Here is a 26,528-nt window from a genome sequence, read left to right as displayed (position 1 = left end):
GGAAGGGGGAATCGCATTGCTCTTGGAGAGTTTGGGGGAGTGGAATCCCCAGTACTTGGGGGGGGGAGTTCCCCATTATTTTTGGAGGTTTGCATTGAAGGCGTCCCCGTTGCACCTAGTGCTTGGGGAAGGGAACCGCCACTGCACTTAGCGCTTGGCAGGGGGTGACCTCGTTGCTCCTGGAGGCTTTGGGGGTCGCGCTCCCCCGGGGCGCCTCCAGCCGCCTCCATCCCCGAGGCGTCCCGGGCGGAGGGCGGGTTTGGCTCCCCCGCCCGGCTCCCTCCCTCCCTCCCTCCCGGGGGTTTGCCCTGGGACGCGCCGGCGGCGCCGGGGCTGGCTCCTCCGCGAGCGGGCGGGCAGGGGTCAAGGGCAGCGGCGGGGGGAGATGCCAGAGCCGGGGCAGCGCGGAGGCTCCGGCTGAGCGAGCAGCGCCAGCCCCGCAGAGACCCCGCGGCCCCGCCGGTCTCATGGCGGGGCGGGCGCCGCAGCGCAGCCTCCCGGCGGCGGCGGCCGCCGCGCTCCTGCTCCTGCCCGTAAGTGCCGAAGCCCGCCGGGGCCGTGGAGGGGGCGGCGCGGGGGGGCAGGGAAGGAGGGACGGGGACGCCCCACAGTCGTGAACCCCCTCGGTCTCTGAGGGACCCCGTCCCGGTGGCCGTTACCCGCTCCCTCATAGACCCCGCCCGTCACTGAGAGACCCCGTCCCGGTGGCCGTTAACGGCTCCCTCACAGATCCCGCCCTCCCCCGGGCGCTGAGAGACCCCGTCCCGGTGGCCGTTACTTGCTCCCTCACAGATCCCGCCCTTCCCCGGGCTCTGAGAGACCCCGTCCCGGTGGCCGTTACCTGCTCCCTCACAGATCCCGCCCTTCCCCGGGCTCTGAGAGACCCCGTCCCGGTGGCGGTTACCTGCTCCCTCACAGATCCCGCCCTTCCCCGGGCGCTGAGAGACCCCGTCCCGGTGGCCGTTACCTGCTCCCTCACAGATCCCGCCCTTCCCCGGGCTCTGAGAGACCCCGTCCCGGTGGCCGTTACCTGCTCCCTCACAGATCCCGCCCTTCCCCGGGCTCTGAGAGACCCCGTCCCGGTGGCGGTTACCTGCTCCCTCACAGATCCCGCCCTTCCCCGGGCTCTGAGAGACCCCGTCCCGGTGGCCGTTACCTGCTCCCTCACAGATCCCGCCCTCCCCCGGGCTCTGAGAGACCCCGTCCCGGTGGCGGTTACCTGCTCCCTCACAGATCCCGCCCTTCCCCGGGCGCTGAGAGACCCCGTCCCGGTGGCCGTTACCTGCTCCCTCACAGATCCCGCCCTCCCCCGGGCTCTGAGAGACCCCGTCCCGGTGGCCGTTACCTGCTCCCTCACAGATCCCGCCCTTCCCCGGGCTCTGAGAGACCCCGTCCCGGTGGCCGTTACCTGCTCCCTCACAGATCCCGCCCTTCCCCGGGCTCTGAGAGACCCCGTCCCGGTGGCGGTTACCTGCTCCCTCACAGATCCCGCCCTTCCCCGGGCTCTGAGAGACCCCGTCCCGGTGGCCGTTACCTGCTCCCTCACAGATCCCGCCCTCCCCCGGGCTCTGAGAGACCCCGTCCCGGTGGCGGTTACCTGCTCCCTCACAGATCCCGCCCTTCCCCGGGCGCTGAGAGACCCCGTCCCGGTGGCCGTTACCTGCTCCCTCACAGATCCCGCCCTCCCCCGGGCTCTGAGAGACCCCGTCCCGGTGGTTGTTCACCGCTGGGGGCGACACAGTCCCCTCAGAGCCCCCGGGCCGAGGCATGGCTTCTCCGGGTAGCCCCTTGTCAGGGAGGGAGCTGCTTCCCCTTTCCCCCCGCCCTGGCTCCCTTGGCAAAAAGGCCCAGCACGGGGATCCACCTGGGGTCGCAGCGCCAACCCCAAAGGCTGTCCCTGCCCCCCACAAAAGGGTTTTTCCTGCCACCTCCCCACTTCAGCGGCAGTGCCAGTGGCCCAGGTGCTTCCCTTGTCCTCAGCCTCCCACCCACAGCCAGCCTCCCTCTCCCCACCACAGGTGCTCAGTTTCCCATTGCTCTTTCACCTTAGGGATCAGCAAACAGTGGTGGCGAAGGACAGGGCTCAGCCCGTGCACCCTGCGCAGTTGTTGCTCTGTGGCCTGTGTCAGCCTGGACTTAAAAAAACTTTCCCAGCCCACCGTCCAAAGTTGGACCAACTTTTTTGGTGGCTTGTTTAAGTGATAGTTTTAAGTGTGTTAAGTGATACTTGCAGAGCAAATGTGAGAGATTAAGCAGGAGATGCATTGGTCTTGCTTGTAATTTGTTATGGCTGTTCCAACAGCGTTAAAAAGGGGCAGTGAACCTTCTGGCTTGTAGTGGAATTGGCCCATCTTTAATATCCCTTTAGGAAAAAGGAAGAAAAGCTTCTGTTCTATCTTGTTTCGTTATCTAACTTTACAAAGAAGGGTAAAGGGAAGCCGGGTCTGGGAAAGCAAAAGGCTCGAAAGGAAAACAACAATTTCTTGTTAAGAGCTTTGCAGTGGCTTTCTTCATCTTGGAAGACAGAATATTTTCTCAGCTTCGCCAACGTCTTCTTTGCCAGTCAGAGATCAGGGCACATGGGATCAGAGTGGCATGAGTCTACACGCTTGCTATTTTTGGTCCCAAACCCCACTTCTTCCTTGTCTCCGCTTCTGCCCTCCTCTGTTCCAGAGTTGTGTTTCCCCTTATTGCTTTCCCCAGGTCCAGAAAAAGTTTATATTTTAAACTGTGAGGATTTTCTTGCCAGTGAGGCTGACAGAGGTACCCAGAGTTGCCAGACTAATCCCTTTTCAGTGAATCAAAAAATGTCATGTGTTTCCCCTCCAGATGTAATCTGTGGACAGATTTTCATTTTTCTGTAACTTTGCATTTGGATTTTCTGTAAATTTTGGTGGTTGGCTTGTTTCTTTAAAGACAAAAAAACTTCCTTGAAAGAAAGATTTTGTTTTTAAAGTAGTGAAGATGAAGAATCAAAATGTCATTTGCAGAAGATCCCTTTATTTTGAGAGAAATGTATATTTTGAGTATATTCTGAGTGTGTTTATATGGAGGAGCTTGTTTGGATGTGGAATATTTGTGTCTCATACAGACTCATGTGTATGTTTGCGTTGTATGTTGAGATAATGTACTGGAATGCCATCTTCAGCCTTATGTATAGGACAGTCCTGTTGCTCCAGTTATAACAAATGCAGAGCCTTTACCCTTCTTTTGGGGATTGTTTTCATCCATGAATGTAACTGGTAAATCTAAATCACTGCTTTAAAGCTGGACAAAGCTTTGCACCCAGAAGCTTAACAGCAACATTTTAAAACTTTGGCTCAAATTCAAAGCTCTTAAGTTCGTGTTCAACTTGCAAACACTTGTAAGTTGATTGGAGTCAATGGGTCTATTGACATTGCTGGATTTGAGAAAAGACATAGCTGCTTGTGGGAGCAGGCCCTTATATGATTAAGTAAAGGAAGCTTAAGTTTTCACAGCAGCTGAGCAATTGTGTTTTATGGGAACTGCAAGTTTGCAACGCTTAAGAAATGAGGCAACTTTCTAGTACAGAATTAGATCTGCCACATGAAAATGCTGGTGCAAATGATCTGTCAGATTTCACAGGGCTGGTCAGCAGAAGGGTGAAGACTTGCACAGCATGCTCTGAGATTTATGTTCTCTAAAGGGTTTCTGTACATATGATACACTGGAAAATGCATATACTTGAAGGTGAAAAACAAACAAACAAACCATAAAACAAAGGCAAATGAATCCTTTGACATTTTGATATAGAGTCCTTGCTGAGCTCACATTTTTGGGGGGCAGGGGAAGGATTTATCAAAAACAAAAGCAAAGCTTGCTATAATTCAAATGCTCTCCTGAAACTGTTAAAATAGCCACAGCAGTTTGAATATATCAGCCAGTGGTGACAAGTTAAATAATATTCCTGGTCTGAGACTGCCAAAATTCAGTCCTAGTGTGAATTAATGCAGCATGAACGTCTCATCATGAGAAGCCTCTGCTAGTGTCGTACTTTGGCAGGGTTTAAGTCTGTAGCCATCTTGTGGTAATTACTGTACATTTGAAGGAGACAGGTATATGCAAGGAAAAAAGACTGATGTTGATTGACTGGTAGCTTTGCCATGGAATATTTCACTGATATTCATAGTTGCCATCAGCTAGAAAACAAACAGCCTTTAGCTTTTGTTCATATAAGGCATCTGCTTATATTTTGCTAGTCCATCAATAGCTGAGGAGAAATAATGACTAAGTCCTCTAAACTCTGTGGCCCTCATATCGCAAACTAGACCACAGTTCTTTCTGCCCTGCTTCTTGTGTTCCTCCGTTGAAGCTGGAGGAGGAAGACGATGCGCAGCTCTCATTGCAGAGCATGTGCTATCAGCTCCACATGTGTTCAGTTTTTCTCTTGTAGATTACAGCTCTACTAATAAACTAAAAAGTGCCAGGACCATTCTTTAGCCTTGAGGCCAAATGCCAGAGAACAGCTCGTGTCTATGCTATTAAACTTTCAGCCTCCAAAATGGGGTGACTCTGTGCAAACTGCCTACTGGGCATGGTCCATAGCCCTAACTCTTAAATCATTCCCAGGAACTGTCTGGGATACTACTGGATGGTTTGGGGCAAAAATGTGGCCAGGGAGCATTCTAAAAATTTAACAGTATAAATGATTAAGTACTTAAAACAGGCCTTTGCACTTATTGATTTATTAGCTTAGATGGAGCATACTGTACTCCCATTGCTCAGGGCTATCAGTGATGCCTGAGGGAGGTATTTTCCTCTAAGGCAGACTCTTCACTGCTTTTAATGGAGCCTTCTTTGTGTTAGCGACTACTGCAGGGTGATGTGATGATCTGAGATATTCACAATGAAAAAAGTAAGATAATGGAATGTTATCAAATTTTTAAAGAGTGTGTTCCGTATTTTCTTTTTTAATTTTGTTCTGCCATGTAGCTTATCAAACTAAATATTTTTAAAATATTACTACTAGAACAAACTTTTACACATTTCTGGATTTTTAAAATATTTCTGCATTTTTTTTTAAATTTATTTTTTGGTGGGGGAGTGGAGGAAATCTGGATGGTAAAGATAGGCTACATTTACTGCTGAATTTGATCATTTTAAGCTTATATCACTTTCATCTTGAAGACCCAACAAGGAGCCTTTGGGGAAAAGCTGGTTTACCACAAAATAAAACTTTATCTAGTAAATGACATTTCTGCAGGAATCCATTTTTTCTCCTCCCTGTGTATAAATTGACATGAATAGATCAAATCTTGATCACGCGTACATCCTTCTTGTCTTTTAAGCTATGCCAGTTTCATCTGGAATGTAGTCCGTTCTCTCTTAAAGTTCAACCTTAATTCTTGGTATAAGACTGGTGCTGTCCAACTAGCCACATGACAACTTCATTGCCTAGTTCTAGATTTACAATGAAATGTTTTAAAGCACTACATAAACATTTTCTTTGCCTCCTTCTCTTTCATAAGAATCATCCTCGACAATTAAACACTTCCTGCTGGTTTGCTGTATTAAGTGATTTCTTTATAAATAATCACTTTCTTTTCCAGTTAGTCCTTTTCATCTTAATAGATGTGAAAGTAGCTATATTTGTTTTGAGTTGGTTAGCCTTGGTTAAAGTTTTATGTGTTTTTCTTTTTTTTTTTTTTCTCTTTGAAGAGTTTGATAAACATTGCTGTGGCCCTTCTTATAAGAAAAGACAAATAGAAAATAGTCACTTACTGTTGTGGTCGGAATCAGCTAACAAGTGCTATCCTTCAGAAAACAAATGCTTAATGAGTTCGTCAGTTATGTCCAAATGTGTGAAAATTCCGCTTCCAGTTTCTGGCACCAGTGTACGGGTAATTCTTAGATGCTTACTGCAATGCTCTTTGCAATATAGCATGTCATGCTTTTGGAAGTTGGGTAGCAGTCAGTTCTCTGGGTCTGGGGATATTTGGATCAGCTCTCACAAGCAGAAGACCTGTCTGCTCTACATGATCTTGACAAAGGCAGTGCCATTTCGGAGGCGCATGTGGCAGTCACAGTGGTGTTCAGAACAGAAAGCTGTTTCAAAGAGATGGGTTTTGACAGCCTGACCTGACCCCTGGCTCAAGAGTAGCTCTCCGTGTGCGAGCGAGCCCACATTGTGAGTCAGTTGCTGGGAGTGTGTTGCTCCTGCCCCTGCACATCTTGTTCCCCAGATTGACAGCTGTACTGCCCAGCTAAATGGGTGGAAAACTTGGAAGTTGTCCTTCTCAAGGAATGATCAGCTAACTGCCTGTGTTTGTTCAGGAACTCAGCTTGTTTTCACTAAATAAGAAAGAAAATCCATTTGGTATGTCAAGAGCTGAGCAGTACTTCAAGGCAGAGCTGTAAGAAAGCAAAACTAATTAAAGCCTTATAAAGTTTTGTGTAATCCTGATTAAATAACTATCCACTCTCTTGATTGTGTATGCAGTGAAAGTAAATAGTGAATAATGCAGATGGAGATTAAAATACATTAGTTGTCCTCGATGCAATGCTAAACTCTTGCCCTGGTAATAGTAGCTGAAGTGCCAGAGAACTGGAAGGGAGCCTCTTGCCTCTGCGGGCTGTGGGGTAATCTCTCTCGTTGTTACTTAAGCTGCTGGGATGCAGGAGGTGTCTTGAATGGTGCTATTTCTGGGTTGTCCTATCTTTTAGGGGTGCTGTCCTCTAACAGGGGCAGCCTTTTACGTGGAGAATCAGGGAGGAAGGAGTGAAGAAGGAAGAAGGGGAAAGCAAATAAAAGGAAGTGTGCTGATGAGTCTGAACAGGTTGTCTGTGAGGCTGGCAGCCAGGCTCTGCTCACAGGCATCTCACTGCATGAACTGAAGTATCAATTCCATTTGAGTGGCAGTAGCAGACTCCCACAGCCCAGCCATAGCTTGGATTTCAGGAGGATCCATGCCAGCAGAAGCAGAGAGATGGATCGTGAGCCAACTCCAGTGGCTGTACTTTGTAGTGTGTACATCACAGGCGTAACCTTTCTGCTTTCTCAGCTCCAGTCCCTAGGGCTACTTAGAGGAGTCCTGTGCTCATCTTGTTTCCTTGTCTTGGGAGCAAGGTCATCTAGGGACCAGTCTGCTTTTTCTGTTGTCAACTGACTCTGTCAAAGCAGCATGGAAGGCCAGGGTTATCTCTGGCTGACTGGCAGGCAAGAATGATGCCTCAGAGCACATGACAGGATTTTGACTAGGTGAGCTCTAAATCAGATAGAGAGAGGATCTGAAAATGGACTTTTATTCATCCAGCTTTATGTTCTGTCTTCTGGGAGATCAGCTGTTTAAAGGCCATCTTGGAGATGAGAGACCTTCCTAAGAGTAACAAAACCCTACTTTGTCAAAGCAAGTATCTTTTCATGAACATTTTCAAGTCTTGGCAGAATTTCGGTATTTCTTTATTTCTGACAGAAAAAAAAAAAGTTAAGAAGACAATTCTATCTTTAAATATAAAAATAATATATGTCCTAGAATCACAGAATAAAAAAATAATAATTTAGGTTGGAAGGGATGTCTGGAGGTCTTTTGTATATACCCCTGCTCAAAGCAGGGCTAACTCCAGATCAGGCTGCTCAGGGTCGAGTTTTGAAAATCTGCAAGGATGGAGGTTCTGCAATATCTCTGGACACCTTTTCCAGTGCTTAATCACTGTCATGGTGCATAATTTTTTCTTCACGTCCAGTCAGAATTTCCCTTGATGCACATTGTGAATGTTGTCTCTTGTCCTTTTGCTGTACACTTCTGAGAAGAGTCCGACTCCTCTATAACTTCCCTTTAGGAAGTAAAAGACTGTTGTTAGATCTTCCCTTGTTCCAGTCTTGGAGTCCAATTTCACTGTGATATGTGTTTTCAGATACAGAAACTAAAGTTGGGCCCCAGAGAGCTAACAGTTTAGAAAAGAAGCAATGGATGAAGAGAAAGAGAATTAAGAATGAGACAGAGGTGGCACTAGTCATCAGCAGTGAACTATCATGACGTCTTTACTCAAAGGAACTATTCTATGGAGGATATCCAGGTACTATTAGGACTATTACTACTATGAAGGAAAGCAGAGCTACTATTGCTGACATTCCATGAACTGCAACAGCTGATATCACTAACTGATTAATGCCTTGATCCAGAATGGGAGATTGTAAAAAAAGTTTGGAGGTATGTTGGCAGAGGCCCTAAAAAAAGGATGAGGAACTCAAATTTGATGAGCTAGAATTGGGGGAGCTGTGAAGGGAGGCCTCAGAGTGTAGTGACAGTGTGATAAGGATGGATGAGTGAATGATCTTTGCAGGGACTATTCAGGTAGATAAGAGTTTACCTGGGGGAAGTAGCTGATATACTGTGCTGGGGTTAATTTTAGTAAATGAAACTTTTAAGTTTGAGCTACTCACCCAGGGTTCCCTGTGTGGCTGATAGAGAGTGGTCTGTGGGTCCAGTGCATGAGTCATCTCTTCCTAAAGTGGATGTTTAAAGTTAAAGTGATGGATTGTGCCTTGATAGTGCTTCTTTTTTCCACCATGTATCCACCTCACCTAATGGGTTCTGAGGTAGGTGAGTGAGGTGAATCATGTGTGAGATGCTGAGGGGATTCATAGTAATGTGGGGTGGAAAGGGTTGGCAAGAATTAGTCATGGTCTTGGTGTGAAGACCTAGCAAAAGAACAGACATGAAGGCAGGAGCAGTGTGAAGGGCTTGCTCCCCTTCCAGATGCTGAACATGATATCCACAAATATCATGGGGAATGAAGAGCAAAACTCTGCAAGTGTGTGGCCCTGAAAAATCTTTCCACTAAACAATTTTGTTTGAAGACAGCTGTAGCCCATGGTTGAAATGTTATTTTACTCCTTCTTAATATCTCCTGTTGCTTTGGAAGGGCATGGAGACTTGACTGGACAAGCCCTTCTGATTCCTGCTCCATCAATGAAGGGGCTTAGGAGGGAAGATGAGTGGATGGCAATTGTCTCCCCTTACTTTGATATGCTCAAATCTATGCCTGTAGTCCAAGTTAGTCGTCTAAGCTAGGCATAAGCTAACATCGTTCATGCCATTGCCGTAGATCTCTGTCCCAGGATTAGAAAGTGCTTTGAGTTTAAAAGGAGCATAGATGGATATTTTAGACTGAGACTTAATTTTTGTGTTGCAATGGAGACATGAGATGGATCCTTCTCTTGTCAGCTATGATGTGAGCACATGTTGTGATCTATAACTGTACGAAATTATTCATTGCTGGAAGGTCACTTTATCTTTTTGGTAAATGAAAGAAAACAGGAGCACTCCAGATAACTTTATAAGATGGTGATGTGTTCCTGTCTTGTGTAGCCAGCACTGCTAAGAATGTTTTCACCTATCTTTTTGTATGTAGTGTTTAAAGACAGTTTAGAAAGGTTATTGAACGTATACATCTGCAGTAGAAATTCCTACATCTAAATTAGTCTATCCTTGTAATGGGTGAGACCCTGCTAATGCAGTCAATGTAGGTTAGGGCCTGATTCATTTCAACTTAAAATTTTAAAATACGGCAGATGAACTGCCGCTGAAAAATTCCTATTTCTCTCCCTAAACTGTAAAGGGAGCCCTGGGTGATCAGCTCAGCTGTTGCTCTCTTTATTTTGGAAGTCTGAGCTAATTGAGATAAATCCCACAGCCTTCCTGGTCCTCTGATCAGATGCTGATGTAGTTCCACAGGATGGGCTTCTCTAGGTCCCCACAAGTACTAGATCCTACGTTTTTTGCAAAGGACAGTTTTTACTCTGCTACTTTGAGACTAGGTCTCAGATGTTAACACTTCTGATTTTTTCAGCGTGCCACCAGCAGGTATTTTACAAGGAGCTACAACAGCATTTTCTAAAAAGTTGTTTTTTATCAAATGACTAGAATATGGTATCTAGGAATTCTTATGCGAGAGTGGGAAAGCAGAATGAATGCATCTGTCCATGTTTGGCAGCATTCACTGTCTCTGTAGCTTCACTCCCTCCACTCAGTAGCAAATGTTGCAATTTCATGTGCCATCCTTTCCCACCTCAGCTCTTTCCCTCAGTTTTCAGTCATGCTGACTTCATCCATTTTACTTCTCGTTATTGCTAGATATTTAAACTTACAAGATGCTGCCCATTGTATCACTGTGATAGCGCCATGCCTATAGTGGCAGTTTTAGATCATATTCATAACTACTTGGGCTTGTTTATATGACTGTAGCTCTTTCTAATATGAGAGAAGAAATCAACCTCCCTAGCGCAGGTGGATCACAATGCAACTGTTCGTTTGTTTTCTGTATACCACTACTTAGAAGAATGCAATAATCTTACAGATCAGGACTCTATGCTAATAGTGTTTAAAATTAAGGTCCACTCTAATTTGCATGAAACAACCACAAATTCTGGTAGGAACTGAGAAGAGACAACACTATATTGGGTCAGATATTTGTCTATGCCCGGAGCTTTCCGTATGGATCCATTAAGGTATGTTATATACGGTTATATATGTTATATAATGTTAAATATGTATATTTATGACTTCATGTTAGTAATTCATGGAAGTACTTGCATGACGAAGAACAAACTGTGCATAAACAAATGTCTGCAGAATTGGGGCCATTCTGTGGGCATTTTCAGAGTAAGAGCACATGCTAGTACTAGTGTCTTGCAACTTCTCAAGTGTCTCTCTCTTAGATTCTTGCCCTTTTCACCTGCCCTTCCCATATCTAGAGGTGATCTTATGACAAGTTTCTCTAATGCTGTCTTCTAGTGATATGCCCTCTGACAGAGAAGACGACCTTTCATGGATGAATGAAGAGCAAAGGCCATGATCAAGGGGAAGGGTCTGATGAGCTGACCATGACAGAGGCAGGCAGTGATGCACTAGGACAATTCATCCACCTCTTTCCTGAAAGCCCTCTCAGATGTGAACAGGAAGTGGGCCAAAGGCTGGATATATTGTTCTGGAGAGTCAGCACTGGCCTGAAGACTATTATTTGGTGCCCCTGCTTTAGAAAATAAGGGAATCCTTTTCTGCTTAATCTCTGGCTTAGTGTATTATTTTTATTTTTTCATAAATGTCCATAGTGGCTCATAGAAATTAAGAAAGATATTTCAGTGCATATTTCAGGTTAATGTGCAAGACAATTTAGAACTGACTTGGTGGGAAAAGGACTTGGAACAGTAGGTGCCTTAAGAGGAAATGCAGTTTGAGTAAAGTAGTGCTTTAGTTACTGAAGGCAACTAATATTTCAATAAATATATACAGTCACAGGCCCAGTTCTTTATCTTTAAAATTATACATAATTTAGATCTTTCTTTTTTTGCTGTTCTCATTATTTAAGGGTTTTGTTTTTAGGCTTTGTTTGTCTGTTTTAAGTATAATTAAAAAAAAATAGTGCTACACACAAGAAAGCCATTTGTTACGGTAAGTGGAGAGAAAATGAAAGCAAAAGTAACATAATGTGTGGAAGGCGTTTTTCCCGCTAGCCAAGTGAACCTAAGTTGACCCTAAAGCAAATGTGACATTTAACCTTTTTCGTTCCTACACACACTGTGCTAAACTTGACCTCTGTCTGTTCTTTCCCATCATCTTATGAAGTGGACAGCTGAACATGCAGTGTATTTACAGTACATGTAGATGTCTTGAGTTTCTTCTTTGAAGTGTGAGAGAGTGCTTTGGCCTGTGAGGAGCAGAGGGGGGAGACAGAAGGGAAGAAATGCCTGTACTATGTCATGACATGACCACTAGAGAGTCTGCTTTCTAGCTGACTCGGTTGAGTACAAGGCCCTGTGAGATGGCATCTGCTCTGGCTGCAGAACAGTGCTGTTGCCTTTCCCTGTCTCCTTGACCTGACCATGCATGGTCAGTAGCATGGAAGGATTTGCTATGGGAGGCAGGAGTTCAAGTCTCCCTGAGGGAGAAAAAATGTATTCAGCATGTTTATTTGACAGGAATAAAGTCTAGGAAGGGCTTTTTGTTTGTATTTCAAGACTTTGTATTTTGAAAAATACCAGCAAAGTGAGAAATGTATAAAAACATTATTGTACAAAGAATAACTGCTCTTTAGAGACTAACATTGCTGATGAATTCTATTGTCATGATCGTTTGTTCCACTGCTTATTAAGTGATGAGGAATTCAGTGACATAAAAAAGGTTCTGCAATCACTTTATGCATCTTAAAACACTGAAATGTAATGTCAACAATCAAGGGTATGGTCATTTCTTTGAGCAAGGGCTGCCTGTATTATGTTAGAGTCATTCTGCATAAGTAGAAGAGCAGTTTTGTGCATTTCCAAGGTTTTATATCCCCTCAGAAATAGTCAGGAAGCTTTTGTTTCAGTCTGAAAATGGAAGTTTCTGTTAGTGATGTGTCACTCTTGAATTTTCTGATCACTTTTAGTTCTGCCATTCTTAAAAGGGTTTTGTAGAGCTGCTCTTCCTCCCAGCATCATTCCAACTCAGCTGTACATTTAGATATATGGTTTTGGGGGGGGCCACCTCTCCTCTGTCTGCAGTGGACACTTCTGCAATTTCACCTTTCACATATGCCTTGTCTTCACCTCTAAATATGTTTCCTAAAATCTAGTTTGTCATGTACTGTTTTGCCTTACCGAACCTGCAGCTTGCTTGAAGTTCTCATTGCTGCTCTCTTTTTCACTAGTGCTTGACCTCAGAGGAGAGCTCAGCACTCTGAATTCTGAGGGTCAGAAACTCCTATATTTCTTACTGGGTAAAAAGAGCCAAGGATCACCTTACAGGGACACCTACTTTTCCTATACAGGCAATAGAAACACTTTCCTCAAGCTTTTCTAAGCCTTCTGAATTGCTCTTTGGCAATTCCTGCCTCTCCTTCTCTGTGCATGGATCTTTAGCACCTATGCAGACATTTAAAGTTAATTGAGATAAATTTCAGATATGGCCTTGAGTTGGGCGTGATTCATCTGCTATATTTTAGGCATATACTTTAAGGCAAGATAAATTGTGTCCTGAGCTTTGTTAATGCAATTGAGTAGGTACCACAAGAAAAGGCCCAGGGTAGGTAGTTCATTTGCAGGTGTCTGCCTTTAGTCTTATGAACACCACCTGATGTCATGGAACTAAGCAAGTGTAACCATAAATGTTCTCTATTTTGAGGGGATGTCTGTGCCTGAACCAGTTATGAATGGGAATGGCTGTAAAAATGCTTGAGATTGTTCTATTCATAAATGAGAAATTATACCCTTCTCTGCTGCTTTACTGTTTGTTTTGTTTTGTTTCTCTCTGTTCATTCAGATAGTTCTCCACTGTGAATCTTCTGTGAACCTGCCCTTGTCTGTTCTGCTGGAAAAGTACTGTGAAGCTTTGTCAGCCCGCACCAATGTCACAGGTATTTATTTCTCTGTTTCTCTGTGGCTTCTTGTTACCGTAGGATCTGTTTTAAAAGTGTCCTTGCTCCAGGAACCTCATTCCCCGCTGAGATAAACACAGAGCCACCAGCCTTGTGTTTTCAGCGGTGAGAATGTACAGTAGTGTGACCTGGAAGAAAACTTTGAATTTTGCACACCTGGAAACAGCTGCAGATATACTAATAACAACACCCGTCTTTCATAATTTAGTCTGTTGACCTGACCATATCCATTGACTGATCAGACAGCTGAAGGTCAGCACATTTAAAGTGTCTATGTTCAGACTGGTCCAGACTCATGCTAAAGGCTGCCCACAGTTCTCCAAATGCAGCATGGGGCATCAAGGCTGGGTAGTGAAAGGCAGGTGAATGTGTGAATCATATCTGGCCCTTGTGTGACATTTACTATAGAAACTAAGGTGCTCTGACCAGACTGACAGCTCATCTAAGCTGGAGATGGACCTTGGACCATCTCAGTCAGGTCAATCTGCCATGAAAAACACCAGTCCTTCAATTCAAAACATGGTACACAAGCTTAACCTCAAAGCTTTATTACTTTACCATTTCTATTTCCTGATCCTACCCTCAAGTTTCCAAAGCCTGAATCTGACTTCTCAGGTTAGGAGAGGATTTTCTGACAGAGAGATAGGGCAGGAGCACTGAGGGGCACTGACAGTGGAATGGAGAGAGAAGACAATATCACAGACTCTCTAGCAGGCAGACAGTAGGAAGGAGTGGGGAGAATATGGGGCCTTCATCTTGCTCATGCCAGTTTCTGAAAGTAGGGCAAAGCACTGATTCTTGCACTAAGATGCTATTCCTGACATTTTCATGCATCAGCACGAAAATGATATTGTCATAGCTGTGAAATTGAATCCAGCCATGCTTCAGAAGTGGGAGAGGCACATCCCCAGCTGCTCCTCTGCAGGGTGACTGAAGACAGATGCTGCAATGAGTGAAGCTACTGGGAGGAGAAGTAGGATTGTTACTTTCCCCTGCACACCCTCTTTCCTCCCAGTAAATCCACACAAAGGAGAAATTGTATGAATGCAGATATTACCATTCAGCCAGTTCTCCAGCCATGAGTGATGACCAAAGAAGTGAGACTTAAGAAAGCGATAAACTCTTTCCACATAATATGTCAGATCAATTGTGTTTTACTCTGACTGTATCAATTCCATCAGGACAATAAGCTGATCTACCTTTACAGTTAAGTCTAAAAGTTTTGTTGCATTAACTACCTCTTAATTTGCATATAAATGGATACATTGACATGTATTATGAATCTAGCCTGAACTCTGCAACTTGTGCCATTGCCTACCTGGAAGGTATATACCTCATGTGGTATATTTCCTTGTATTAATTTTAATGATCATCCATTCCATTCTGTAGCTGAAAACAAAGGAAAGATTGATGAAGTTGTGTGAAAACTTCCATAATTTTGGATCCTTCTTCCAGGTGTTCTTTGCCTCTTTAATATTTTTGTAAATATTGTTGTAAATTTTTCCATTAATTCCTAATGTGCCTTTTGTTCTTCCCTGTCCAGAGATTTTATTGCAGAAATAAAATTTCACACTAGGCTGTCTTAAAAGTTGGCAAACAATTTACTTCTTAATTGTTGGCATAAAATAATTTTCTGGGCTGTTTACATGATGTTGTGAACACAAGGAATTTTCTCAGTCTGAGTGCAACTACTATAATAGCATTTTAATATGAAAAGGGAAGAGAGAAGTCGCATAAGCCTCTCATATTGCACTATTATTGTAAGGTATCAGTGATCTGAAAAGCAAAGCACTGCTATGAAATTAATGAAATTGGATTGTTACGTGGAGACAATTGAACATATTACTTTTATAGAACATATCTTCTGACGATGCTTGTGACCACAGCTCTTTCTGCAGCATGCTTCAACATCCTGTGAGCCTGTACTCTGCTTTGAGCAAGGACTTACATATGTGTAAAAAACATAAACTTAAAGTTTGTTCTTTTGCTTAATGTGGGCCAACTCTTATCAATGTGGTGACTTACTTCATCCTAAACTAGGGTCTAAAATTGGGCAGAAAAATCAGGCTTTTGAAATGATTTTCTCTAAAAGGAGCCAAGGATAACAAGCTCCTATCAGTAACTCTACATTGTTAATACCCAAAACTAGGTAAGCTGAATCTCATCCTGCATCCAGGTGAGAACTGTAGGCACTTTCAACCCTTGTAACAATAAGACTGTGTCACACTGAATCATTGGCATGCTCCGTCCAGCAATGTGGATGTGTAGAACCAGACCAAAGAGTCTGCAGTGTCTGAGCCCATATGCTTTCTCACAGTGCAAGTACAGTCTTTTAGAGGGGAAAAATCAGCAACCCCCCTCCCAAAGAGACCCATCTTGAACAAATGTTATTTATAGCTGGGAGAATGGTAAACATGAAAGTTTTGGGGACTGGTTATGTTATTTTCCTTGTCTCTTTCCCAGACAATGCTGTTAAATAGCCCATATGTTGATTTCCTCCCTCTATAACTACTAACTTCCGCCCTCCCCACCCCCCCAAAAAATTTCACCCTGTGTCGCAAACAGATGGCATAAAATGCTTTTGAGAATCTCATATATGTGTAAGTTATTGAATCACCAAGTGAATAAGAATGTAATTTCAATCTGAAGTGACTTCAACCAACCAATGCTTTAGACAGGTGAAAGGTGATATAACTCACTCTCTTTTTGGGGCATTGTTTCCTTGCAAATCCTTGGTATTTGCATGATTAGTTGGTTGTAGCATTTGTGCTTGATGGGAATGCATGTGTGAGTAGGTGTAGAGATAAAGAGGAATTATATTTAATTCTTTGCTTTCATATATAAGAGGAATTCATAGATATGGCAAGATTTTTCTATAGTAACTTAGCTGAAGATATCCCAGATGTTGTAATCTCTGATATGGTTTGACTAGAATTATAGTAATCTCAAGGATGACTGGGTGGCAATAATTCTATATGTCTGTATGATACATGCACTGAGTTATAGCTTGAATTATAGCTTGAATTTTTATAGGAATTCAGAGGAAATGGGTCACCCGTTCACACTAATATTCTATGGGTTTTGTCACGCTTCCCTTCACATCCTTTGAGATTTCCATCTTAGATATCTCCACAAGAGGTAACTAGTCTTGGCTAATATCTGATCCTACTCATTTTTGATCTCCATGGAAATCTTTTGATCCTACCTTTTAGTCCACTGGCATGTTTGGCCAAACAAGTGAATCTTTTAAGACCTTGTCAAAGGATGATTCATCTGAAAACAGGAATTTACTTTGAAAAAAGTCAACAGAAAGTGGATGGCTAGTGCTACTGTGCTGATTTTATCAGTATACAGATTACATTTTCTGTTTTCTCTCTCCTTCTTACCCTTCACTCACTTTGTAGGTTGTAATTTACATTTACAGTGTTTGAGGCTATTCAAATGATCCAGTAAAGGACAGGTAGTAGATCATATATGTCATACATTTCATTTCATGGCATGCAGGGATTCACTTAAAGTAAAAATTATTTGTTACCCCTGGTGACAGGATCTTCTTGAGGTGGAGATTGGTTCCTTGTCCTGGTTCTGGTCAATTTGTGGTATGGTAAAAGACTGCCATACCACAGAAGCAGTCCAGAAAATGCTAATGGTGCAGAATTCCACCTATACAAACTGTGGAGTATACCACTCCGATGTTGTCTTCTCAAGTCTCTGGGGAAGCTCTGGTATAGGGAACAAATCAGTGGTTGTGGAAAAAATGTATCCTGGAATGGATTCCAACACATGGCTTGTCAAAGATGATGGTGAAGTCTCCAACTAAGCTGACATCACTTGGAGATTACCATAATTTACCCTGCTGCTGGGCTAGTGAGTTATACGAGGATTTTCTCCAGCATTCACAGTAGCATAAAACTGGGAAGGTATAAAAGAGGCCTTCTTTTCTTATTCTTTGTTGAACCTCTTACAGGGCCCATAATGAATCTCATCCAATACATCTAAGTTAGCACTATTCCTCCTGGGCAAGCACTGACCAAAACAAGGTCCATTAAACAGAAGAATCTGTGAAATCGCCTGCCATTCTCAAGCATGAATCAAACTTCCTCTCTAGTCACTGTCACACGTCAGATAACTTCTTAATATGGTTATGTGTTAAGCTATTAAGACAGCTTCTTGCCTAGAGCTTTCATGTAAACCAATCACAGATATCCTCAGCTCCTCTAGAATAAGTCATAACCACTTTTCAGGGGAATCTGCTCAAATGTATCTTAGATAGCAGTAATAACTACCTGGGAGAGAGAGCGAGCAGGTGTACTCAAGTCTTTGCAGGTTAGTTTTGTAAGTATATATTGAAAGATAGTATCTGATAGCTGTGTGTTTGCTATCACAATCTTTGTCATTCTAGCTTAAATTAACAAGATTAAGCTACAAAAGTAGAACTGCTCCCTATGTAACAAATACACACACACACACACACACACACACACACACGTATAAGGCCATTTCAGACCTTTGCATTCTGCCTTGATATCTTGGATCTGGTCTGTTTCCGGCTGTGAAAAGTACATGTGTGTTTGTTTGGGGTGGGGGCAAGTATATGGATATATGTGTGTGCGTGTGGTGGTGACAAAACCAAATAAACTGGAAAAAAAGTAGCATCCTAAAATGTGGGTTTCTTGCTGAAATGAAAATTTGAAGCATTTCTTTGCAGAACCTATTAAATATGTAATTTAATTTTGCTACTGTTTAAAACATTACATTCATATTAACTTGATTTTGAAATATTCATCCACATAGACAGAAAAGTAAAACATGGTGACGAGCAAGAAAAAGTTTGCAGACTTGCTGGTATGTTTGTGCAGAATTCCTGCCACCCTGAAACTGACCATTCAGTACAGTGCTTTTATTTCTATTATTTTTTGTTTTGATGATGTCCCCAGACAGATCCTAGCTAGACACAAGTGCAAGTGGCTCTAAATGACTTTTGTAGTTCTTCTGGGAGATAATGGGCATTGCAGACTCCGAGAACAGCTCCATTTTTAAGGGCGCCTCTCATCTTATAGCTTTATTCAAACAAAATCTGAGCTTTCTAGGTTTTGTTTATGGAGGATTTATCTGTGCTACTTTACTGGAAAAGGATATCTCATCTGCAGCTAAATGACTTTTTTCTTTCATTTGGATTCTTCATACTGTGTTTATTTCTAACCCAGGAGCAACATAGGCCTTTTTTAAGGCAAACTCCATGCAATTGCCTGTTGGAAGGGCAGTGATCTTGAGTATGGTCTGTTTGTCTGTGCGGAAGATACTGAGTTTTAAGTTGTTCAGTTAAAAACTTGCTAAACAGAGGATTAACTCGACTGGCTGAGATTACATTTTACTCTTGGTTGTTCTTTCTTTATATCTGTTTGGGAGTTCTACTGATCATGAATTACAGCAGGTCAGACAAGTGTTACTGTCTTGTGCCAACATGTTTCAATGTGGCTTTGTATCCTGGTCATTGTGCCACCATCCTGACTTGCTATGAATACAGGTTTGGTTGAGTCATTTCTGCTCATTTTATGTATGGATGTTGCTTCCATGAACCAGGCATATGGGACTGAACCTGGGGTTTCAGAGCAAAAGGTGATAGATGAAACTGGAGATGCTTAGTTGCCAGTGTGCTGTCACTGGGGCTCTCATTGACTCATACGGTGGGATTTATCTCACAGATTATACATCTGAATGTGAGTGTTTACATGTAAGAAAAGTGCCAGAGATGCCCTTATTGCCAATGGGGGGGAATTTAGTTGTCCTCATGTCAGTGCCCAATGCCCTTTGAGATGCTCTGGGGTATCCAAGACCTGCAGGGTTGGCAAATATGACATGGAACCTACAAGAGACCTGTGCCATCTGGAGTAGCAGCTGCTGGGTGGACAGATATCTCAGGGCACCTCTAATGGCACTAGATGCCATTATATGCATCTGAATCCTACCCCAGCTCTCCATTGACTATTACTCGACCATATTCAACTCAATCCGGACAGCTCTATATAGACACCTCTGCATAGGAGTTTCATAAAAGTGTGCAAATTGAATTCCATAAAGTCTGTAGTCTGCAAAATGGAAGATATAAGCCACATTTGTGGCTCAAAAGTATATATGGAGTTGGAAATCTCTGACAAGATGATTTCATGAAGATGCTGTGGCCACCAATGGAAAAAGTAACATGGATGTTTTGTCTTGATGCCCCTGGTGCTCAGTGCACACAGGCTGTAGATTTCACTTGTCTGACTGTTGTTAATTTTTAGTAGACAATTTCAATTGATCAGTCTTTTAGTAGATGAAAGTTTTACTACAAACAAACATATTCTATAACTCGCTTTTTATCCAGAACTGCATAGATGAGACAGTGCCCAGGGGCTCATTTATTTCTGTGCGTTGCACTATTCTATTTCTTAGAGACAGAAAATTTGGCCAAATTACATCTCTAAATATCCCTCCACATTAATGGCATGACAGCAATTCTCACTGTTTCCCTTCTGATTTTCCCAGCAGGTCACATCAGTGATCACTTCCATTTATAATGGCACATGCTATTCATTTTAACGTGTGCTTTGCCTGCTGGCTGAACCTATGTACCCGTTTTTTCCTGCAGCTGCCAGTGGGGCACCTAGGAATGTGCTTTCATCACATCCACACAACTCAGTTACTGCTTACAGGCATAAAGTTAACCTTGAGCATCAGCCTCTGCATGATTAAAGCCTAGGCAGAGGACACAGGCGGTCTTCCGAGCACTTCCTATTTTCGTATGCCACAATAACACTATCTAAATAGAGGCGATGATGGTGGTTTACTTTCTCACTACCTCAAATGACATACCAGGCAGTCTAGCACTGCTTGCTTGTGCTTCCCAAAATAAAGCTGATTGCAGTGTGTGTTGTTGCACAGTTTGTACCACTGCCACTGGTCCTTATAATTTAAAAAAATGGCATTTCTCAAGTTTGAGGCAGTTCCAAACTGGGGGTACATAGAAGGTCTCATATATTAAGAAACTGTTGACAGTCCAGTGAGTACTGTGTTCTCCTGGAAAAGATCATTTGCTGTGCAGCCATAATATTTACTGTTTGTTTTTTGTAAATGATTTACAGATAAGCTATATAAACATATCTGAAGCTTCTCACAGTTACTCTAGGTGCCCAGAGGATGACAAGTTCTTACAAAATTCACTGCAAAGAAGTGCTGAACTGACTAACTGACTGAAGGGCAAAGCACCTCCTGGATTCACCTCCAGATTAAGTCACTTGAAATACATATTATTTTCACTTTGGTCAGTTGTGCAGTGCTAAGATTGTTTGCAAGGATTTAACAGCTTCCTGGGTACCAGGGGGAACTGTGGGAAGATGTTGGGGGACCAGTCAGTATTCAAGTGGTAATACCTATTTCATTATGGCCAAGATAACAAGCCACCTGCCTCTAGGTGTTGGCTATAGTCAGATATATAACTATACTTAGACTAGTTATGTGAGGGTGAAAGAATCAGGGGACTTTGAACAGAGGAGTTTTAACTGAATAGGAGGGAGTTTAGGGACAATCCTTAATTTCAAGTCTCTGAGAAGTTATAATCTTAATCTCTGTGTGTCTTAAATCCCTATTTGTAAACTGATACATGCTAGTACTGCCTTACATCACTAGCACCTTCTGAATGCCAAAAAAGAGAGGTTGTAAAGTGCTCAACTATTATAGTGATGAGAGCCACATAGAGAGTGGTTTTTTTTGTTGTTGTTGTTGTTTTTTAATATGAGTAGCTGCTTCTGCCAGTTGGGGTCTGGCTTTTTGTTGTAATTCTGAATGAATGAGAAACATGTTTCAGTAAGAGCTTGCTGACATGACCATGTCTGTCTGGAGTCACTGAGAAGTCAGGCATGTGGTTCTGAGGGAGGAATGTAGAACAGTGTTGCTGATGGTATGAAGTCAGGGTAGATCCTGTGATCCCATTAGAGACTAGAATCATTAACCATGATTAACTTGATGGCACTGCCGTAGTGGTTCCATGCTGCCAACCTGCGATGTTGTGAAGAGAAAGGAAAGGGAAAATGAACAGGGCAAAATTTTAAAGGAATGAAAATAAGGCAGGCATAGCTCATAAAAACACGTTACACTGGGGACATGCCACTGAATTTTATTGTTTATTTCAGAAGAACTGCATACCTGAATTCTGGATCTGTCACTTCTGAGTGATATGCTCTCAATAGACTCTTGGTATTGACTGTTATAATGCCACACTTCACTGAATAGACTTAAATCTTTGGATTTATGCATTTAGAACAATAAATACCATTTGCTGAATGTGACTTCTAAATTAGATGTCATTTTTTGTGCACTTGCCAGATAAAAATATACTGTGTAGAACCTCTCACTCTGTCAGGTTCTACGAAACAGATGGAGTGCCTTTTCCTTTCAAATGGAATCACGTCAGAGAATCTGGTCTTAAATGAAAACACCTCCTGTCCTTTAAGTCAGCAATTCTCCCTGGGTTTGTGGGTTGATGAGCCCTTTAAGCAGTGGAATAACCATGTGGCCAATCCAGAGAGTAAGACAACGCAGCAATAGTGATACTACAAACTGCACTTTTTGGAAGGTTAGGTGGTTCAAGAGGATGCCTGAAATATATAGTACCTGAGGATAATTATTTTTGGGAAATGGGAGAGATGGGCTAGAAAGGGAAATGAATTTTTGGGGGTTCTGATTTCAATAAAATGCTCAAGACCTTATGACCCTTGACTGAGTTCGCTTTCCAGTTCATGAATGAGCTTCTAAACATGCTTTCATTGACAGGCAGTGGTTGTCTTGACTTTGCCTCCCCACTTTTGGCACAATGCATGCTTCCAGGCTGCCTTTGGAGGAGTGCCCTGAGCCACACTCAGAATCAGATTCACCACATAGACAGCCCAGGGTGCAAAGGGGCACCATTCACTTCTCTGTGAAGGTATAATCTTAATCTCTGTGTGTTTCCATCCCCTGTGTGTAAACTGAGACATGCTAGCACTGCCTTACTTCATTAGCATCTTCTCAAAATGAAAGCAGAGCCTGACCTTCTCCCATCTGCTATTAGTATGTTGCAAAATGTGTTCAAAGAAGCTGTGTGAGAATCAAGTGGGTGGCCTGGTCATACTCATAGGTGCTGTCGTGGCTTCTCTGAACCAGGATGTGAACATAGACAATGGATCAGAGCTTTAACTTGCATAAAACACCTAGTGCAAAGTTGGTTGAGTTGCAGCTGACAGCTGGTGCCTTCTGATTTAGCTCTCTCCTGTAACACTTGGTCCTCCTTTTCTGAATAAACTCTGTTTTGGGTGGGATGGGATTGGTTTGCTTTGGCCTCCAACCCTGAAGTGGGGACATATTATTGTATAGCCATATGTATGAAGAAATAGTCAAGCACTAAAACTAGTAAAAATGCAAAGCTGACCTGTAACACTCTTGCTTTATATTGTTGAGCTTTCTTGTTCCATTAAAAAATAAGATCTGTGTGTGGGGGGGAGGGTTGTTGTTGTTGTTGTTGTTTTTTCCTCCAGGCATTCATCTTACTCATTAGACTATCAAAGTGTGTGGGCTGGATGTATAAGAAAAAGTTAATGGAAATTGTTAACATAGTCTATGTAAGCCATTAGGACCCGAACTGTGCAGTCAGTTCGCCCTGTGTGTGTCTTTACTCATGAGAAAAGACTCAGTCACTATAGCGCTACAGTCCACTGAGTAATGTTGCTCACTTCGATGGAAGTGCTTCTGAGGGTGCACATACCCGTAGCTAAGGGAAGAGACAAATGAGAAACAGAGATTTCCAAAGGTGTAAATTCTATGTGGTATCTAAACTCCATTAATTTGCTACAGAATTGGATTTCATACCTCTAAACAGTGCTGCTGTAATAAACCTGCAAGCCCATCTGTTTGTCCTCCCTGAAATCCTCTGAAGAACACCGTACAGAACTGAACCTTTGCTAGGCTCTGGCTTCATTCTCTTGAAACTACATCATGTACTGATGTTCCTGTTACATAACACTGAGCATTTAGAAGTTTTTCTCTTGCCTGCTAACTTTGCTAAATATTTAGAGGGTTACCACAGAAACTCATCTTGTTCAGGAAGTCCCCTGAGCTGAAAGATGGAGGCTGGTATCTCCTGTTCCTCTGTTCTTCCCTAAGCATCCACTTATGGCTACTGTTGGAGACAGTAGGTTGGAGTGGATAGATCTTCTGTCAGAAGCACTATGGCTGTTCTTGTATTTTTAAACATGCCTATTTTTTCTTTATTGGTTATAGAGGCAACGTAAGGCCCACTCAGCTGCAGGTGTCTTCTTTGCAAAATCTAGAGTTACAAGAAATTAATCATACTCCTAAGAACCTTCTCTTTCTTTGAAAGTATCCCTGAGGTAATTTAGTAGCTTGTGGAAGACTATTACTTTCTACCTTCTGTGTAAAGAAGGGGGAAAGAGTTAATACTAGAAGGGAGCTATAGTTACAATTTCTTTCTTAATCTGTTCAAGGAGACTGCTTGTGAATCCATCACTGCAAACGTGATATGAGATCTTTAGATGAACCATCAATGTGTAGACAAACTTCTGTGGTCATCAGGTCTTTGGATTTGTATTAGTGAGCTAAAATCAAGGTTTCTGGCTAAGCTGGATGGCTTCTCAGGATGGCTTCTCATCTGACCACTTTGTTTTTTGGTTATATATATGTATGTGTGTGTGCGTGTGTGTGTATGTATACATTTTTATATATGTATACAATTATTGATTTGAAAATTTCTTGAAATATTTTATGCCTTTGTTAAGAATGAAAAGGGACATTATGCTGAAATTGACCTCCTTCCATAGCCACTGGCTGAACTTCGAAAGCTTTGAATGCCATGATTTTGGAATATGATGGGGTGCTTTTTGCTTAAATTTTTCCAGAAAATATTTCCTATTCTCTTGTTTGAGTTACTTTAAAACTTTGCACAAATCTCCATTTTATTCATGTATAAATAACATCAGTAAGTCAAGCAGAAAGCTCATGATAGATTTTTTTTTCCTCTTTCTCCTGAAAATTTTAAATGTTTTGAATTTCAGAGCTAAAAAAATGGCATTTTAAATGCCACAGTTGCTACTCAAAGTGCTTGTCATTTCTGCTTGGGAAAGACTGTCCCATTCACTCAGACCAGAAGATGTTCTCTGACTATTGTTTTGATTAACTGCTCTTTGGATTCTTTCACTTAATTTCTTATGAAGACTTCTCAGATCCAAATGTAAACTTTTATTAGCACAAATATTGTTTTTCTGGTTGCTATAAAATAGTTTGTTATGCTAATTAGGGTAAAAATCTCTGAGAAACATGATATAGTAATTCGTCCAGTGTTTTTACTTTTAAAAAATAGTTGGTTTTAATAATTTGGCACTCAAGATGAATATAGTTATGTATATTATTAAAGTTTTGGCTACTGTTTCCCTAACCTGTAGGGTAACATTATATGACTTTTTAAGAGGGAGACAGAGAGCTCAAGGGCATCATTGAAAACATGCACAGTAGAAATGATTATGACTTCTATTTTTTTGTATTACAATCATTATAATTTCATCAACATCCATAAGAAAGTGAAAGAAATTACCTATTTTATTTGAGAAAAAACACAGTTGAGGAAAAATGTATGCAGCACTACAGTGTCTATTTTGTTATTCTGCAGTCCCATACTCCATGCATGAAACAAGAAAAGAATACTAGATTTTGAGTCTGCATTGCAGATTCAGAGCATTTTTTAACTCTTCAGCTGTTTTCAGGACGCCTGACTCTGATCTTGAGTGTTTGAGTTTAAGTTTACCATTTTGAATTACTTCTTCTTTGAAATGTTACAACAAATAGAATCACATTGTTCTAGTTAGCTGTCCATAGTTTAAAATGTAAAAAATGAATAGCTAAAGTATCTTTGCAGGACTCGTGAAATTTGAGGAGGAGGTATTTTTGTCTCTGGTTTATATATGGTGAAAAGTTAAATGATTTCCCCAAGGCTGCAAAGCTAATCACTGTAGGAATATTAGGACTTGAGATATTTTGGTTTCTGCAACCTGTCTGCAGTACTTGGTTGGTACTAAAAGACGACAATTAAAAGTAAGCAGCTGCCACTTTTTGGATTGCAAAAGTTTTAAATACCCTATGGTAGTCTTAAGTGCTCACATGCAACATAATGAGAACTTTCAATTTAACTAATGCAACTGCTCTGGCTTTTAGTTGGAGCTCTTATGTGTTGATATTTTCATTTAAGCTTCCTCAAAAATTTTGGAGACACAGAGGTGAAACTGACAGTCATACCTCCATGGAAAAAAATATGGGATTAAGTTTGGATTTCCATGGCTGCTGTGAAGTCCCAGGGGATGGAAGTCATTATTTTGGGGAAGTGAATGCTGAGGCAGGGTTTAGGAATATTTGGAGGTCACAGTATATTCTCCTCCTATTGGAAACACAAGTAAAGGAAAGGGTAATAACTTGCCCAAGGTCACATTCCTGTCTCTCTGTCCTATGCCCTAATCACTATTCACTTCCCTTATGAAATGTGGCGCTGTATATTTTTATGTAGAGAAAATAGGGCAGATATATGTTAGCATGACAGTGACAGTCTTGTCATGACAGTGGCTTGCCATGTTATATGCTGTTGAAGCATCTTTATGCCATACTAGCCTTAATCTGCAGAAGACCTGTTGGCTCTTTGAGGTTTTGCATCTGTATGTGGACCATCCGTGAGCAGCTAGGGTAAAGTGATCAGTATATAAAAATGCCTGTCCTCTTTCCCTTTCACAAGTGTGTACAGCCCTTGATTGACATGAAAGTGCTACTTATGGGTGCTCTGAATTGTCATCATTATTTATGTTTACTGGATGTTTACTGGATAAATAAATTAGTTTAATTTAAGTAATGATCTGTTCAGAAAAGGCTGTCAAGAAAGAAAAGAATCATGTGGGCAAGCCAACACCTACAGAGGTCTTATGCCATCATGTCAGAACTTGCAGCCTTCATCTGATCTACAAAGTTGACTTTGAACAGTAGCTGAAAAGACTCAAACACATGAAAAAACCCTGATAGGACAAAACTGAAACACAAGTTAAGTGACCTGGGTTAAAGAAAGTCCTCCAGTCACCGTGGTCACA

The 26,528-nt window shown here is 42.2% G+C and overlaps 1 protein-coding gene across 2 annotated transcripts in view; it reads left to right on the top strand.

The window, feature by feature from the left end:
• Window positions 1–395: 395 nt before the first annotated feature.
• CRHR2 (corticotropin releasing hormone receptor 2) overlaps window positions 396–26,528 on the top strand; it is a 163,112-nt gene continuing 136,979 nt past the window's right edge. For both annotated transcript variants that reach the window (XM_067292538.1, XM_067292536.1), the window contains exons 1-2: window positions 396–533; window positions 13,263–13,356. In XM_067292538.1, the coding sequence (XP_067148639.1) occupies window positions 468–533; window positions 13,263–13,356 (160 nt within the window). In that variant the 5' untranslated portion in view covers window positions 396–467. The remainder of the gene's footprint in view (window positions 534–13,262; window positions 13,357–26,528) is intronic.

Source organism: Apteryx mantelli, chromosome 2 (genome assembly GCF_036417845.1).
Source record: "Apteryx mantelli isolate bAptMan1 chromosome 2, bAptMan1.hap1, whole genome shotgun sequence".
Taxonomy (NCBI): domain Eukaryota; kingdom Metazoa; phylum Chordata; class Aves; order Apterygiformes; family Apterygidae; genus Apteryx; species Apteryx mantelli.
Note: the sequence above shows the minus strand (reverse complement) of the source record. Positions and strands in the feature narration are given on the sequence as shown.